Source organism: Paroedura picta, chromosome 1, assembly GCF_049243985.1.
Source record: "Paroedura picta isolate Pp20150507F chromosome 1, Ppicta_v3.0, whole genome shotgun sequence".
Taxonomy (NCBI): Eukaryota; Metazoa; Chordata; class Lepidosauria; order Squamata; family Gekkonidae; genus Paroedura; species Paroedura picta.
Genome location: NC_135369.1, coordinates 15,558,100 through 15,575,254, shown reverse-complemented (window position 1 = coordinate 15,575,254; position 17,155 = coordinate 15,558,100). Strand labels below are relative to the sequence as shown.

Below are 17,155 nucleotides of genomic sequence, written 5' to 3'. Positions count from 1 at the left end.
ATCCTCCTCCCTTTTCACAAAAGCCCATTCCGCTAGGGGGCACGCCAGAGCCACGCGCTAATAATCCTCCTTCCTCAGTAAGAAACTACAACTCCCAGAAACCTTTGCAAAGAAACCATGGATCTAAACCTGGCCGCACACCCCGTTAATTAATCTCTCCAGGCTCGGCCAGGATTGGAGGGTTTGGAAGGCGCAAGGGGGACGGCTGGGCCCTCGATTGGCTGTCCCTGTGGCAACAAAGAGGCTTGGGGCGGGGAAGCGGCCGGCAAGCCCCTCCCCTCCATTGTGTTCCAAGTTCTTGCCGAAAGCTCGCCTGGGCGAGCGGAGGGGAAGTTGGGGCTGGAGCGCGCTGAGCCGGAGCGCAGCCGAATTGCGCGCATCCTACGCTGGCGTCGAGAAAGGAGCGCGCTGAGCCCGTTTTTGCAAGGGGGCAAGAAATGCAAAGAGGCGCTGGAGGTGCAAAGAAAGCCAATAGCCCGGAGAGTCGCGGATCTAGACGAATATAGATCTTTGGATCCGCGCAGTCCGAAGGCGCCCCTTCCCTCCAAGCGCGGGGCTGGCGACTTGCTCCCGGGTGGAAAAGTTCGCTGCGGAGCGGAGGGCGAGGCAGACGCGGCGCTGCGTCGGGGATCGGCGGCTGTGGATGGAGCCGGCCGCTGAAGCGCAGAGGCTGGCCGCGCAAGCAGAGCGCGCCCGGGGAAGGGACATGGCCACGCGGAGCCCGTGCGCAGGTAAAAGCGCTCCCGCTCGGGCTCCCGCGCGCCGGGGGGTTCTTGGCCGGGAGCGGGTGGCAACTGGGCCGGAGAGCTGCTCCGATCGGGTCGCGTCACTTCCTAGCTCCGCGGGAGTGCTGCCTAGTGGTCGGGGAGGTCCGCGCTTGGTGGGATCCTGTGCCCTGACGGGGTTGGATCGGGACTTTGCGAGAGTTTGGGAGGGGGGCTGGAAAATCACTCGTCTCTACCCCCAATCCCGGCTCAGGTGGGAGGCCAACGGGATGTGCACTTTGAGTGCATTTCAGGAATGGATTTCCTTGTCCCGTCCAGAAAAAAAGCCCATTGAACCTGTATTAGCCAACGTGTGCTGAATGAGTTCCCGGGTTCCTTTTCCCTGCTCTCGGGGGAGGCAGAAAGAATGCAGCAGGTTGCACTGGAGAACCTGGAAACTGTGGGGTCTGCCAGGTATTCTTAGAGGGGAGGAGCTCCCTGGCTGGTCCCAGTTCTCTCAGAGCTCTCTCAGCCTCATCTACCTCTCAGGGTGTCTGTCGTGGGGAGAGGAAGGGTGGACGATTGTAAGCCACTTTGAAGCCGCTTTGGGTAGTCAAAAGCGGGGTACAAAGCCCAAGCGCCTCTTCTTTTTCCGGCTATAATGTGAAGGGAGCGGGGTCTAGTGGTAAGAACTGGGAAGCATGAGTCCCAGGTTCTAGTCCTTATTCCATCTCGGGAGGGGAGGGGTCAGGTCCGGGATGCCAAGTTGGCGGCAGATTTCCTCAAGGATTACGAGTTAGGGGTAGAGCTGCACTGACTCTGTCCCGAAATAACTTAGATAGTGCAGAACCAGCCAGAGAGGAGTACGATTGTTGACTTTGTACCTAATCTGCCACGCAATATAGACTGATCCGTAGCCACTGTCCCACGTGCGGTGTTTTGGCCGTGCGACATAGCCCTGCATAAAGTGGCTGGCTCATCTTAATCTTCGTTAGCCGTAATGAATGCGCTGTTATTTTCCTTGTGCGAAGGACTTCCCAGATGGGAGTCAAGAGGGGTTTAGGGGGGTGGGCATCGGCCAGCCAGAGGAAAGAGGTGTCCGGTGCATCTGTTTGGGAGCGAAAGGAGCTCCCGGGCTTGGAGGTTTGGAACTTTTCCAGTTGTTGCTAACGATAGCAGATGCGGTGTTGGGGCTTGGAGGTTTTCCCATGAGGATCAGCCAAGGGGAGGTATCGTCTGGGCTCTTTCCGGCTCTGCTCTCGCCTGGAGGATTTTCATGGCTCCGAGAATCGCTTGATTTGCTTCCATCTCTGATGCCTGAGTCAGAATCTTTTCCCCCTGCCAAATATCGGGTTTTGGCAATTTGGGAATGTGCTTTGAGTGCAGCGAGAGGGTAGTTAGCTCTCCGAAATGGTCAGCGGAGGGTTTGTTGTTGTTGTTTTTAAATCCCCTGTGCTTAATCCCGACAGCGGTTTTCAAGTGGTGTTATTGCTCCGCAAGTCGATTTACTTTTCTTTGCCAGCTAGTTATCCTCGTGTTTGTGAGTTCTGGATTTCAGGTGGGCAGCCGTGCGGGTGTGAAGCAATAGCACAAATTTAAGAGTCCTTTGGCCCCTTGGAAGACCAAGAAAGTTTAAGGCAAGATACGAGATCCGAAGAAGTATGCTGGCACACGAAAGCTTATCTCTTGAATAAAATTTTATTGGTCTCAAAGGTGCTACTGGACTCAGACTTCGTTTTGCTAGTTCTAGGTTTACTTATTTCTTTATGCTGCTGCTTCCGTCTGTTGCCCACGTTTCCCCCTGAGGAACATTGTAAACACATAATACATGGCATCCTGTGTGTGTAAACACCAGTTTAATACACTGTACTGCCTTGACATTATGAGAAGTCAGGGGTCACTGGAAACGACAATAATGCTAGGAAATGTTGAGGGCGGCAGGAAAAGGGGAAGACCCACAGTAAGAGTCAGTCGAGGAAGCCACGTCCGAAAGGTTGTCGACAAAATTGAGAGGGTGCAGAGGAGAGCGATGAGGATGATCAAGGTGCAGGGGTGGCAAAACTGTGACTCTCTAGATGCCCATGGACTACAGTTACCATGAACCCCTGCCAGCATGGTGCTTGCGGGGGCTCATGGTCATTGCAGTCAGTGGACATTTGGAGTGCTACAGATCGGCTACCCCTGATCCGGGGCCTGGGGACCAAGCCCTGTGAGGAAAGGCTGAGGGATCTGGGAATGTTCAGCCTGGAGAAGAGGAGTCTGAGAGGGGACAGGATGGCTCTCTTGAAGGATCTCAAAGGTTTCCCTTGGAGGAGGGTAGGGTTTTTTTATACCCCACTTTTCTCTACCCGAAGGAGTCTCAAAACAACATATCATCGCCTTCCCTTCCTCTCCCTGCAGCAGACACCCTGTGAGGCAGATGGGGCTGAGAGAGCCCTGATAGAACTGCTCAGTGAGAACAGCTCTGCCAGGACTCTGAGTAGCTCAATGTCACCCAACTGGCTGCATGTGGAGGAGTTGGGGAAACAAACCTGCCTCTCCAGATTGGAAGCCACCACACTTAACCATGACACCGTGCTGGACCAGCTCAAAGGTGAGGCACATCTGGGGGTACCCTCACAGCATTCTTTAGGTCCCCATGGAGCTGCAATTCGGATTGATGGTATTGGGGGTGGGTGGCATTTCAAATCAGAAAGAATGAGACTTCCCCATTTGAATGAAAACCCAACCGCAAGGACCCAAACTCTGCCAGCCAAGATCCTTTGGAGAGTTACCAGCTGGCAACGACACCAGTCTCTCTGTCTTTTACAAGTCTGTTGTCCCGCCTGAGTCTGCATGAGAAAGACAGACAGGACTGGAGTAAGCGAAGGTCTTTCCGGGATGCTCCCAAGAAGAGAAAGGGAGGCCTTGGAGAGTTGTGCTTGGAACAGGTTTCCTACAAACAGACCACCGCAACCCCCAAAGCTGTGGGCCTGCTGACCCCCACCTCGCTTCTGGAGAGTACCCAAAATAAGGTCACGGCAGACTTAACCTTAACGCACCATCTGTCTTTTCTGCTCCCCTGGCAAAGGGGGGGTGTGTCTACAGAAGGGTTGTGGCTGCAGCTCAAGAAATTTCGGCGCAGGGAAGCCAAGCAGCGTCTTTCAGATTGTTGAAAATGGAACTATTAGTTTTGTTGGTTTTTAATGGTACCCCCTGCATGGGAAGCAACTGCTTCACCCTGCCTCATGTTCAAAGCTGTTCCAAATCTACCGGGATCTTAGTGCCGGCTGTGCTTTTTGGTATCCGATGGAGCTGCTCCCCCAGAGCCATATAAACATCTCCAGCAGATGTTGACTTCATGACAGTCTTCTTCAGAGAATAAATCTAGCCTGGTGATTCAGGGTTTTTTAATTCCAGACCTTCCCTGTTTAGTCTGAATGGACTTCAGGGCCATGGATGACAGGTTTATAAGTGACTCCTAGCCAGAGTGACAGAAGCAAAGCGAACCTCCATATGCAAAGGAAGTAAACCTCTGAGTTAGCAGAGCCAGGAGGCAACCTGGTCTTTATGCTTTAATGTTGCCCCTCCAAAGGAACTAATCGGCCACTGTGTGAGTTGGATACTGGACAAAATGGACCACTAGGCTGATCTAGCAGGAAATGTTCTTATGTATAAATGTTGCTGGTCCTCCAGAGGATCTGGATGAGGCTGTTGCGTGAGGCAGGAGGCTGGACTGGAGGGACCCTCCCTGGTCTGACCCAGCAGGGCTCTCCTATGTCCTTATGAGGGGAAGGCCTCGGCCTCCCTGCCCTGTTGCTGGCCCTGCAGAGGGACTGGCTGTCCCCTGGGTGAGGCAGGAGGCTGGACTGGAGGGACCCTCCCTGGTCTGACCCAGCAGGACTCTCCTGTGTCCTTATGAGGGGAAGGCCTTGGCCTCCCTGCCCTGTTGCTGGCCCTCCAGAGGGACTGGCTGGCCCCTGGGTGAGGCAGGAGGCTGGACTGGAGGGACCCTCCCTGGTCTGACCCAGCAGGGCTGTCCTGTGTCCTTATGAGGGGAAGGCCTCGGCCTCCCTGCCCTGTGGCTGGCCCTGCAGAGGGACTGGCTGGCCCCTGGGTGAGGCAGGAGGCTGGACTGGAGGGACCCTCCCTGGTCTGACCCAGCTGTGCTCTCCTGTGTCCTTATGAGGGGAAGGCCTTGGCCTCCCTGCCCTGTTGCTGGCTCTCCGGAGGGACTGGCTGGCCCCTGGGTGAGGCAGGAGGCTGGACAGAGGGACCCTCCCTGGTCTGACCCAGCAGGGCTCTCCTGTGTCCTTATGAGGGGAAGGCCTCGGCCTCCCTGCCCTGTGGCTGGCCCTGCAGAGGGACTGGCTGGCCCCTGGGTGAGGCAGGAGGCTGGACTGGAGGGACCCTCCCTGGTCTGACCCAGCAGGGCTCTTTTTTATGTTCTTAGGAGAAGGTTTTGGCCCCTATGCCCTCTTGACGACCCTCCAGGACACTGGAGGAGCTCATTTGAGAAATAATTGGGAGTTCCTAATCTCAATATGCTAACTACGCACCTCCCCTGACGCCCCCTATAGGACGTTCTTCTCAGGCTGCTGCAGCATGCACACCACAACTCTTGCATATTCCGACAAGATCCACCCAAATAGCTACCTTCCCCGGGGCCTGTCCATTAGTGTGTTTGGTGCATGTCAAATAGAAGGGTGAAATGAGCAAAGAGAACCACCCACGTCAGAAGGAGTTGCGGCCGCCTGGATTCCGCATGGACCTTGATTCCAGGAAAGGCATGTGTTTTCCATTTAGGTGAGCCGTAAATATTGGATGTGGCGGCAGGAGGGAAGAAATAAAGTCCGTCGAAGGGAAAAAGAGATGATGGAGCAGAATCTTTTGGCTGGCTCTCGTAAAAGAAGCTCCAGTTAAGGGGGGTATTGAAGTGGGTGGGCTTTCGGAGACCCGGTAGGTCAGGAAAGGGGGGGGGGTCTGCTCTGTGCGAGGGGCTATGGCTCTGTGGTAGAAATGTTGGACATGTATAACAGGCTTTCTCAACCCGGTTTTTGTGAAACTGGGGGGGTTCCTTGACAGCTCTAGCATCATAGTGCTGGAAGGGGCCTCCTGGGTCATCTAGTCCAGGGGTAGTCAACCTGTGGTCCTCCAGATGTCTATGGACTACAATTCCCATGAGCCACTACCAGCAAATGCTGGCAGGGGCTCATGGGAATTGTAGTCCATGGACATCTGGAGGACCACAGGTTAACTACCCCTGATCTAGTCCACCCTCCTGCACTATGCAGGACACTCACATCCCTATCGCTCATCCACTGTAACCTGCCACCCCCTTGAGCCTTCACAGAATCAGCCTCTCCGTCAGATGGCTATCCAGCCTCTGTTTAAAAATTTCCAAAGATGGAGAACCCACCACCTCCCGAGGAAGCCTGTTCCACTCAAAAACCGCTCTAACTGTCAGAAATTTCTTCCGGGTGTTTAGATGGAATTTCTTTAGAATTAATTTCATCCCATTCGTTCTGGTCTGTCCCTCTGGGGCAAGAGAGAACAATTCTGCTCCATCCTCCATATAGCAGCCTTTGAAATACTTGAAGATGCTGATCAGATCCCCTCTGATAAGCCCTAGTAGAGTTTTCTCAATGGGTGGGAATTAATTAATTTTTTTGATATATTTTTAAAAAATTTTAAACATTTATCAGGTGATATGACAATAAATGGTCATATTTCCCCAACCCACCCTCCCGAAATGGCCAAGGATGGGCCTGGGGTGGGTGGGAGGGGAGGGGTCCCAGTTGTGCATATCCACAGCTCTGCTTCCCAACCATATTCTGCATGATCACACCACTTCTGGAGTTTCTTGAAGCCTGAAGAAAGTTTTAGGGGTTTCTCAGTGGTAAAAAAAAGAAAGGTTTAACGCTTTCAGTCTCAATGTTTTGAAACCTGGGGCTTCCTTCCTGTGAGGAATTCAGTGAAGGAGACAACAGACTTATTTGGTATGTCTTTGGGGAGGGAGAAACACAGAGATCCCTGTGGCCAGGTCCATCTGGACTTTTCTTAATTTATTCTTATTTTTGACGTTCTGCTCCACAGGCGCCGGCGTGTGCTGAGGCCATGCGTGGTGGAAGAGGGCCGCTGTGCGATCGTCTGTCTCAAAGGCTGTTTTCTCTCTGGGAGGCTTGAAGTCTGTGCTTCTGGCAGGGCACTGCGGGGATTGAGAACTGGAGGCCGGGCGTCGAGATACTTTTGCCGGGCCCTCGAGAACTATCCCAGGTCTTCCCAGCAGGACACGCAGACAACCCGACTCTCCGCTCCAGCCCAGCACTATTGCACAAGTAGGACTTGAAGGCTCTGTGGCCCAGTGAGAGGACGCATCCGGGCCTGGCGGTGCTGTGAGGGGTCGGTCGGCGGCACCTGTGCTATGAATTGGTGTTTCTGGACTCTCTACCTCGGCCTGGTCTGCAGCAGTTTCGCTGAGGGTAAGAATGTGCGTCTGAGCTGTCATTCAGTGGGTCAAAATGACAAAAGAAAACTATAAGGGAGTCAGCTCCCATGAGAACAGTTGGTTCCAAGTTTCATCCTGACTGGTGATTATTCCTTCGTGGTGTAGTGGTTAAGAGTGGAGGCTTCTTTCGAGTCTGGCGAGCCGGGTTTGATTCCCCGCTCCTCCACATGCAGCCAGCTGGGTGACCCCCGCGCCAGTCGCAGTCCTGATAGTGTGGTTCTCACAGAGCAGTCCCGTCAGAGCTCTCTCAGTCCGTACCTCAGGGTGTCTGTTGTGGGGAGCGGAAGGGAAGGTGATTTCCCACTCCTCCACATGCAGCCAGCTGGGTGACCCCGCGCCAGTCGCAGTCCTGATAATGTGGTTCTCACAGAGGAGTCCTGTCAGAGCTCTCTCAGTCCCATCCACCTCCGGGTGTCTGTTGTGTGGAGAGGAAGGGAAGGTGATTGTAAGCCACTTGGAGATTCCTTTGGGCAGTGAAAAGTGGGGTATAAAAACCAACTCCTCTACCTCTGGTTTGTGGCTGTTGTTTCTTTCACAGCTTTTGTCCTTCAGCCTATGTGGTGGCAATTTTTCAGTTGTAATAGGTTGTAATAGCTCCCATTGGGCACATGCTGCTGTAGTTGCTCCTACACCTTCCCTAGCACCTACCACACGTTGGTAGGAAGTCGGCATGGCCAGGTTGAATCTTTTTCTACCCAGCAAGGCTTTTGATTGGCTGTGAACACTTTCAAAATTGCTTTAGCCGCCTTCACGGCATAAGGATCTTCAGAAGAAGAGTTGTTTTTTTTATACCCCACTTTTCACTACCCAAAGGAATCTCAGAGCAGCTTCCTCTTATAACAGACACCCTGTGAGGGAGCTCTGAGAAAACTAATCTGTAAGAACAGCACTACCAGTGCTGTGGTGAGCCCAAGGTCATCCGGCTGGCTGCACATGAAAGAGAGGGCAATGAAACCCGGCTCACCAGATCAGAAACAGCCACTCTTAACCACTGCACCAAGCTGGCTGTGTGACTGAAGGCAAGCTATACTTACGCAAGAAATTATTTTTAAACAGTGTGTTCATTTTAAGGGCATCCTGTTGACTGAAGCATCTGCTTGAAAGGCTGAAGTGTTGCATTTGAATTTTGCATAACCTCACTCCCCAACATTTTGAGGTTGGTCCACCTCGAGGGGCAGCCATAGAATCATCGAGTCGGAAGGGACCTCCTGGGTCATCCAGTCCAACCCCCTGCACTGTGCAGGACACTCACAACCCCCTCGCTCATCCACTGTCACCTGCCACCCCCTTGAACCTTCACAGAAGGTTCCATCTTGAGGTTGCTTCATTAGAATTCCACAGGGTTCCCACAGGGTCAAGAAATCGGGGACCCCTTCCCTCCTTTTTCCCCACTGGAGATCAAGCTTCTGCGAGCGTATCTTTTGCAAACCTGAAAGCTACAAACGCCATTTTTCAGAAACCAGAGCTGAATTCTGAACTGACCGGCACAATTGGAGGATCTTGGCCGACGCACAGGCCTGAATACAAGGGATGATTTTGCTCACACTCAGAAATACCGTCCCGTTTCTGTGCCACTGTTTTCCTGGCCACTTGCTGCCGGCCCCTGGGCGGTGGGAGCTGTCACTCTAACTTCCTCGTGCGCTCAGCCTGCCTAACCAGCTGAGTTTGTGACTTGCCCGTTTTCTCAAGGGCTTTGACTTCCCCCTCTTAATAAGCGAGTTCATATTCCCGACATAATTCTTCCTGTCAGGGCTCCTTGCGCCTTTAAAAGCGTCTGAACCGGGCCCCTGTCACAGGGCTCTATGAGCAGGCCGGAGGGATCCTCCAAGCGATGCGCCTTCTCTTCCCCTCCTGTGCAGCCCACTAATTAGAGACTTCCACTTCCCCAGTGAGGATTGAACCGGCGGCCCCTTGCCAAAGAGGGTCGCATCGGGAAACTAGGAAGCGTTGACAGGAGTAACGGCACCCCACAACGCGTCTCGGATCTTGGGGAAATCTAATTATCCGGCTGCGTGTGAGGGGAGGCGGGGACGTACGGGCATCAGGATTCCTCGAGCACATCCTGAGTTTTCGCAGTTGAAGCTTTGGCCTTTTGCTAGCTGCAGAATGGTTCGCTTAGTGGATTTTTATTTCTCATCCTGTTCCCATCATGAGAATGTTTGCCTTTGTTTATAAAATGAGCGCTCCCATCCATCACTAAAAAATGCTTGAGAGGCATTTGCTAGAGTTGCGCCCAGTCACAACATGTGTCATTACACACACATAAGTCCTTCCTTCCTTCTCCCTCTCCCTCCCTCCCTCTGTATCTGTTTTCCTCCCTCTTTCTCTTTTCCTTCCTCCCTCCCTCCCTCCCTCTCTTTTCCTTCCTTCCTTCCTTCCTTCCCTCTCTACCTCCCTCTGTATCTCTCCCTTTCCTCCCTCCCTCTTTCTCTTTTCCTTCCTTCCTTCCTTCCTTCCTTCCTTCCTTCCTCTGCCTTCCTTCCTTCCCTCTTTCTCTCTCTCCCTCCCTCCCTCCCTCTGTATCTCTCCCTTGCCTCACTCCCTCCCTCTTTCTCTTTTCCTTCCTTCCCTCCCTCCCTCCCTCCCTCCCTCCCTCTCCCTTCCTTCCTTCCTTCCTTCCTCTGCCTTCCTTCCCTCTTTCTCTCTCTCCCTCCCTCCCTCCCTCTGTATCTCTCCCTTGCCTCACTCCCTCCTTCTTTCTCTTTTCCTTCCTTCCCTCCCTCCCTCCCTCCCTCTCCATTCCTTCCTTCCTTCCTTCTCTCTTTCTCTCTCTACCTCCCTCTGTATCTCTCCCTTTCCTCCCTCCCTCTTTCTCTTTTCCTTCCTTCCTTCTCACTCAAAGGATCTTGCAGCAACATTAAACCCACAGAAATAAGGTCAAGACAGCATAAGGTGAGAATATACAATATTAAGCTAACAAAAAAACAACTCAGGCATGTGGATTACTGTTCAAAACAATTTGGGCTTGCCTACACTGCAGAAACAACAAGACTGGCAGGTCATGGAAGTCATCCATGACTGCATTCTGTAGGGTAGGGGCCACAACTAAGAAGTCCCTTCCCCTTGGGTCAGCCTTCCTTGCAAGTTGTGGGGTGCAGGGGGATTGAACTCTCTGAAGCTTATGATACCTTCTGTCAATTTTCTACCAGCAGGTAACGGTGAGGCAGACCCCCGCGCTGTCGTAGGCCGAACAGGCGAGAGCGTCATTTTGGGCTGTGACCTCCTCAAGCCAAACGAGGCCAGTCCCCCCCTCTACGTCATCGAGTGGGTGCGTTTCGGCTTCCTGCTCCCCATTTTCATCAAGTTTGGCCTCTACTCTCCACGCGTGGATCCGGAGTACATTGGTGAGTCGGTATTGCAGCCCGTACTGTATTGACGAGGCAAGCTAATTAATTGATTTGACGGCGGACAGGGAGGTGGGAGGCGCGTTTCTGATATTCCTAGAAATACGGACATGGAAGGTAACCAGCGACCCGGGCGAGTATGCGAAACTCCTGTAAACTGCTGGGCTCCATTATTATAGCTTCGTCACTTCGGTGAGATGCCTGTAGCAGTAAGATAAAGATTTGCTCATTTAGCTCATTGTTTGCCTTGTCAGTGCCAGTTTTCCAGTTTCTCCCGTCCCCTTGTAGACACAGATCACACCCATAGAGTGTCAGTTAGTTTGGAGGAGGGAGGAAGAGCCTTTACCTGGCATAGAGGCAGTCCTACGTTCAGTCCCTGGCATCTCCCGTTAAAAAGGACCAGGCAGTAAGTGATGTGAAAGACCTTTGCCTGAGACCCTGGAGAGCTCCTGCCAGCCTGACCTTGATAAACCAAGGACCTGATTGAACATCTTTATGTGCCCTCTGGCACAGCTTGTGTGGAGTTTGGGGGCTGGGTTGTCATCAGTATGCAGACGACGCCCAGCTCTATCTCCTCATGGACGGCCACCTGGACACCCACCAAACCATGCTAGATGTATGGAAGCCATAGCTGGGTGGATTGAGCAGAGTCGTATGAAACTCAACCCTCCAAGATGAAGGTCCTGTGGCTGGTAGGAAAGTTCTTGAGATTTAGGGGCAGAGCAGACAGAGCGTGCAGGGACATAGGGTGGCCATCTCCTGTTTGAGAAATACCTAGAGATTTGGAGATAGAACCTGAGAAGGGCAGGGCTTTGGAAATGCGTTCTCTACTGAGTACAATGTATAAGTCCACCCTCCAAATCACCCAATTTTGGGCCGGGAGATTATTTTTAACCCCAGAGGATCCCCAAACCCTGCTTTGTGATTGGCAACTATTTGGGCAGAACTTTCCCTTCCTTGATTTGGACCTGTTGGGCAATTGATAATCTAGGAGCATGGCAATCTGTGCAAAGTACCACCCAGGTGTGGTTGAATCTGCGGATGGCGCTCAATTTCTAGAAGGGATAAAAAATTTTTGCCAGTACTGTGGCAATTCACAGGGAGAAATGGCCCCTACCAAATCTCTCCTTCCTCGTTGCTAGATAAGCCCAGGATCTCTTCAAATCATAGAGTTGGAAGGAACCTCCAGGGTCATCAACACCCTGCAAAATGCAGGAATTGACAACTCCCTGCCCACCCACAGGGACCCCAAACTCCTGCGTTGCCCTGCCCTGAATCTCCTGGAAACCTCTACTAAATCATGGCTGTTTCAACACTGTCTTCTGAACTGTGAATCCTTACGATTAACGTCCTTTCTCAGGCGCCTCCACTCCAATAAGAAACTTTCCACGGGGGTGTGATCCACACGGACCCCTGGAGGATTCTGGGACGGCTCCCTGGGCTTGCCAGATTAGGTGACACGTGAGGCCTGCAGTGGCGTGAGTCGCCCACCCTGCGCTGTCAGATCCGATCAGGGAGAGGGCCAGGCAGCCCCCGACGGCTCCAGGCCATGCAGGGACAGGGTCTCTTGAGTGTGGCAGAAGAGCAGGCAGGCCCGTTCCCAGCGGAAGCGGGGCTCTGCACACATCAGTGGGCACCCATTTGAGCGAGGCAGCAAAAGCCCCCGAGCACAGCCTGCGCCTCACTCAACCCACCCTAATTGACGGGCTGGTGGGTTACTGTCTGAGGGAGTGACACTCGGCTCGACTACCTGCCCCCGAGGCTGAGAAACAAGCCAGGCTCGGTACGGTGTGCGCCTGGCTGAACTTAATAAGAACATGAAAAGAAGAGCCCTGCTGGAGCAGACCAGGCACCCCTCTGGTCCAGCCTCCTGCCTCACACAGGGGCCCATCGGTTAATCTTGAGCAGCCATTCTCAATTTTTTTTACGGCGGAGGAAGCCCTGAAACATTCGTCAGGCTTCAAGAAACCCAGAAGTGGGGCGATCGTGCAGAATGGGGTTGGGAAGCAGAGCTGGAGACACACCTGCCCAGGGCTCCTCCCCTTCCTACCCCCTCCAGGCCCATCATTGGCCCATTTGGGAAGGGAGGATGGGCCGACAATGGGCCGAGGATGGTCGTGTCATCCGATAAATGTGTAACAAATCTAAATAATTTGGAAAATCATGCCAGGGGCGTCAAGGAACCCTGGTTGAGAAGGCCTGCTCTAGAGGGATAGGAACAGGGCAGGGAGGCCGAGGCCATCCCCTAATAAGAACATCAGGAGAGCCCTGCTGGGTCAGACCAGGGAGGGTCCCTCCAGTCCAGCCTCCTGCCTCACACAAGGGCCAGCCAGTCCCTCTGCAGGGCCAGCAACAGGGCAGGGAGGCCGAGGCCTTCCCCTAATAAGGACACAGGAGAGCCCTGCTGGGTCAGACCAGGGAGGGTCCCTCCAGTCCAGCCTCCTGCCTCACACAGGGGCCAGCTAGTCCCTCTGCAGGGCCAGCAACAGGGCAGGGAGGCCGAGGCCATCCCCTAATAAGAACATCAGGAGAGCCCTGCTGGGTCAGACCAGGGAGGGTCCCTCCAGTCCAGCCTCCTGCCTCACCCAGGCGCCAGCCAGTCCCTCTGCAGGGCCAGCAACGGGGCAGGGAGGCCGAGGCCTTCCCCTCTTAAAGACACAGGAGAGCCCTGCTGGGTCAGACCAGGGAGGGTCCCTCCAGTCCAGCCTCCTGCCTCACACAGGGGCCAGCTAGTCCCTCTGCAAGGCCAGCAACAGGGCAGGGAGGCCGAGGCCTTCCCCTAATAAGGACACAGGAGAGCCCTGCTGGGTCAGACCAGGGAGATCCCTCCAGTCCAGCCTCCTGCCTCACCCAGGGGCCAGCCAGTCCCTCTGCAGGGCCAGCAACAGGGCAGGGAGGCCGAGGCCTTCCCCTCATAAGGACACAGGAGAGACCAGGGAGGGTCCCTCCAGTCCAGCCTCCTGCCTCACCCAGGGGCCAGCCAGTCCCTCTGCAGGGCCAGCCACAGGGCAGGGAGGCCAAGGCCTTCCCCTCATAAGGACACAGGAGAGCCCTGCTGGGTCAGACCAGGGAGGGTCCGTCCAGTCCAGCCTCCTGCGTCACCCAGGGGCCAGCCAGTCCCTCTGCAGGGCCAGCCACAGGGCAGGGAGGCCGAGGCCTTCCCCTCATAAGGACACAGGAGAGCCCTGCTGGGTCAGACCAGGGAGGGTCCCTCCAGTCCAGCCTCCTGCCTCACACAGGGGCCAGCCAGTCCCTCTGCAGGGCCAGCAACAGGGCAGGGAGGCCGAGGCCTTCCCCTCATAAGGACACAGGAGAGCCCTGCTGGGTCAGACCAGGGAGGGTCCCTCCAGTCCAGCCTCCTGCCTCACCCAGGGGCCAGCCAGTCCCTCTGCAGGGCCAGCAACAGGGCAGGGAGGCCGAGGCCTTCCCCTCATAAGGACACAGGAGAGCCCTGCTGGGTCAGACCAGGGAGGGTCCCTCCAGTCCAGCCTCCAGCCTCACACAAGGGCCAGCCAGTCCCTCTGCAGGGCCAGCAACCGGGCAGGGAGGCCGAGGCCTTCCCCTCATAAGGACACAGGAGAGCCCTGCTGGGTCAGACCAGGGAGGGTCCCTCCAGTCCAGCCTCCAGCCTCACACAAGGGCCAGCCAGTCCCTCTGCAGGGCCAGCAACCGGGCAGGGAGGCCGAGGCCTTCCCCTCATAAGGACACAGGAGAGCCCTGCTGGGTCAGACCAGGGAGGGTCCCTCCAGTCCAGCCTCCTGCCTCACCCAGGGGCCAGCCAGTCCCTCTGCAGGGCCAGCCACAGGGCAGGGAGGCCGAGGCCTTCCCCTCATAAGGACACAGGAGAGCCCTGCTGGGTCAGACCAGGGAGGGTCCCTCTAGTCCAGCCTCCTGCCTCACCCAGGGGCCAGCCAGTCCCTCTGCAGGGCCAGCCACAGGGCAGGGAGGCCGAGGCCTTCCCCTCATAAGGACACAGGAGAGCCCTGCTGGGTCAGACCAGGGAGGGTCCCTCTAGTCCAGCCTCCTGCCTCACCCAGGGGCCAGCCAGTCCCTCTGCAGGGCCAGCAACAGGGCAGGGAGGCCGAGGCCTTCCCCTCATAAGGACACAGGAGAGCCCTGCTGGGTCAGACCAGGGGTCCCTCCAGTCCAGCCTCCAGCCTCACACAGGGGCCAGCCAGTCCCTCTGCAGGGCCAGCCACAGGGCAGGGAGGTCGAAAGCCTCCACCCTGCCACAAATCTTGCTGGTCTTTAAGGTGCCCTAGACTCTTGCTGTGTTCTTGAGTGTACATTTATTAAAAAACCTGTTCTGTAATTTAAAACCTGTTTACTTGGGGGATAGCTTTGGAGCTCATTAACGGATTTTATTTCAGTTTATGTTGGTTTTTAATCTGTCGCAATGCGCTCTCACCCGTGTTAGTGCCGAAGTGTGTTTTGATAAGTGTGGTTTGTCGCTGTAGTAGCCGCACATTTCTTTTTCTTACAAGAATGCTTTCCTGAAACTTATTTGGCTTTATTTGGGGTGGGGGGTCTCGTTGCAACCAGCATATAGGAAGAAATTTTAGTTCCCTCTTTTGCCTTCTCCCCCACCTCGCCCCGACCTCTGTTTTGTTATGAACATCTGAAGCCGCTTTAACCTGGTCAAAGAGCGTTCTGAGACTTGGGATCCGGCAAATGTCAAGTTTCTAGACCTCAGTGTGACAGTCGGTTTGTACTCCTTACTTTCAGCACTGGGCTTCCCTGCCTTCTGAAAGTATTTTGCGGTTTTCTTTCTCTTCCTTCTCCCACTCCCTCCCACCGCACTGCAACCCAGTGATGGTATGAGCAATATTGCAGGCAACACCAGAAATTCAGGTCAGAGATCTGGGCCGGAGAGTAGAGGGAGGTGGCCCCTTCACGGCCTCCGTGGGGAGGCCGCAGAGCTGGGGCTCAACTGGGGGCCAGCATAAAGAGCTTTTCTCTGCAGGGGGCCCCAATGTTGGATGGATGCAGCTCTTGAAGGCCTTTTGTTTCTGTACTAATCTGCTGGTGGAGGGGGGGGCTGTTGTGGCTCAGTGGAAGAGCCTCTGCTTTGCTTGCAGAAAGTCTCAGGTTCAATCCCTGGCATCTCCAGGTAAAACGAAAAAAGGTGCCGACGTTTCCTGAGACTCTGAAGAGCTGCTGGCATTCAGAGTCGACAGCTTCGGGTTTTGTTGGGGAGCTGTGGGGAGCTGTGAGGAGAGCTCTTGCTTTGCATGATGAAGAGTCCAGATTCTGCCCCAGGCATTTCCGGTTAAGAGGACCCGGCAGGAGGTAATGGGAAAAACCTCGGCCTGAGACCCTGGAGAGCGGCTGCTGGTCAGAGTAGACAATACTGACCTGGAGTGACCCAAGGTCTGGTTCTGTATAAGGCAGTTCTAGGTGTGTTTGTCTCACTGTAGAGCCCGGATTGTTCGGCAGCTGTTCATAGAATCACAGAATCATAGAGTTGGAAGGGGCCATACAGGCCATCTAGTCAATGCAGGATCAGCCCAAAGCATCCAAGGAAAGTGTGCATCCAACCTTTGCTTGAAGACTGCCAGTGAGGGAGAGCTCACCACCTCCTTAGGCAGCCTATTCCACTGCTGAACTACTCTGACTGTGAATTCCCCCCCCCCCCCCGATATCTAGCCTATATTGTTGTACTTGTAGTTTAAACCCATTACTGCGCATCCTCTCCTCTGCAGCCAATGGGAACAGCATCCTGCCCTCCTCCAAGTGACAACCTTTCAAATACTTAAAGAGGGCTATCATGTCCCCTCCTGGTAACCCGGAGGGGAACATGCTGAGAGGTGTATGGGGGTGGGGAGAGATTCTATTTGGTGCAGAAACCAGCCCCAAAGGGGAGCTGGGTGCCAACATCCTGAATCCCCCCCCCTGCTTCCCAGTGCTGTTTTGAGCATATGTTGAGCTTCCCCACATACACTTGTTCTCTGCAAAGGAGATCAGGGATCCTGCTGCTAGGAGAGCAGAAAGGGAGGATTTGGAGAGTTGCTATTGTTGTCTTTCCTCTCCCCATTGCTTAAGTTGCCAACCTCCAGGTGGAGCCTGGAGATCTCCCACAAATACAGCCGATGGCTAGAGCAAGTCAGTGGGTTCTTTGGAGGGTCGGCTGTATCGCATTATTCTCTGGCGAGCACCTTCCCAAACCTCAGCCTCCATACAACCTCACAGATCTCCAGGAATATCCTGACACGGAATCGAATCTCTGTCCCTTCCAGCATTATGACAATCCTCCTGGTTTTACTGTTTCTGCAGTGTTTACAGAGCCCTGTGTCTTATTCTGTCCTTCTCAGATATATCCAGTATATTCTGCCCAAGTCAGCCTGCCGTAATAAACATTTAAACAATTTAACAATAAATATAGATAGCAATGTCTTATCTCTTCTTTTAATTGTCATAGAACATCCAAAATGGCCTCCGGATTTAAACCGTTTTCAAAGGTATTTTCATCAGTGGTTGTTATCAGTGGTTGTTTTTCCAACTTAATATTTGCTGGTGAAGTCCTTCACTAGGATCTATTCTTCTTCACAAAATTTAAACAATACATATATTGGCCTTTGGCTCACAGGTATGCTAAGCAGCCAGCCTAGAGGTGGCCCTTA

At 54.2% G+C, this 17,155-nt stretch overlaps 1 protein-coding gene across 2 annotated transcripts in view; it reads left to right on the top strand.

Moving 5' to 3' along the window:
• The first annotated feature begins 289 nt into the window (after positions 1–289).
• The window catches only part of IGSF9 (immunoglobulin superfamily member 9), an 88,657-nt gene continuing 71,791 nt past the window's right edge, over positions 290–17,155 (top strand). The window contains exons 1-3 of one of the 2 annotated variants that reach the window (XM_077323399.1): positions 290–731; positions 6,780–7,165; positions 10,344–10,535. In XM_077323399.1, the coding sequence (XP_077179514.1) occupies positions 7,108–7,165; positions 10,344–10,535 (250 nt within the window). In that variant the 5' untranslated portion in view covers positions 290–731; positions 6,780–7,107. Of the gene's footprint in view, positions 732–6,779; positions 7,166–10,340; positions 10,536–17,155 lie in introns of both variants that reach the window. The other variant, XM_077323391.1, reaches the window with a different exon arrangement.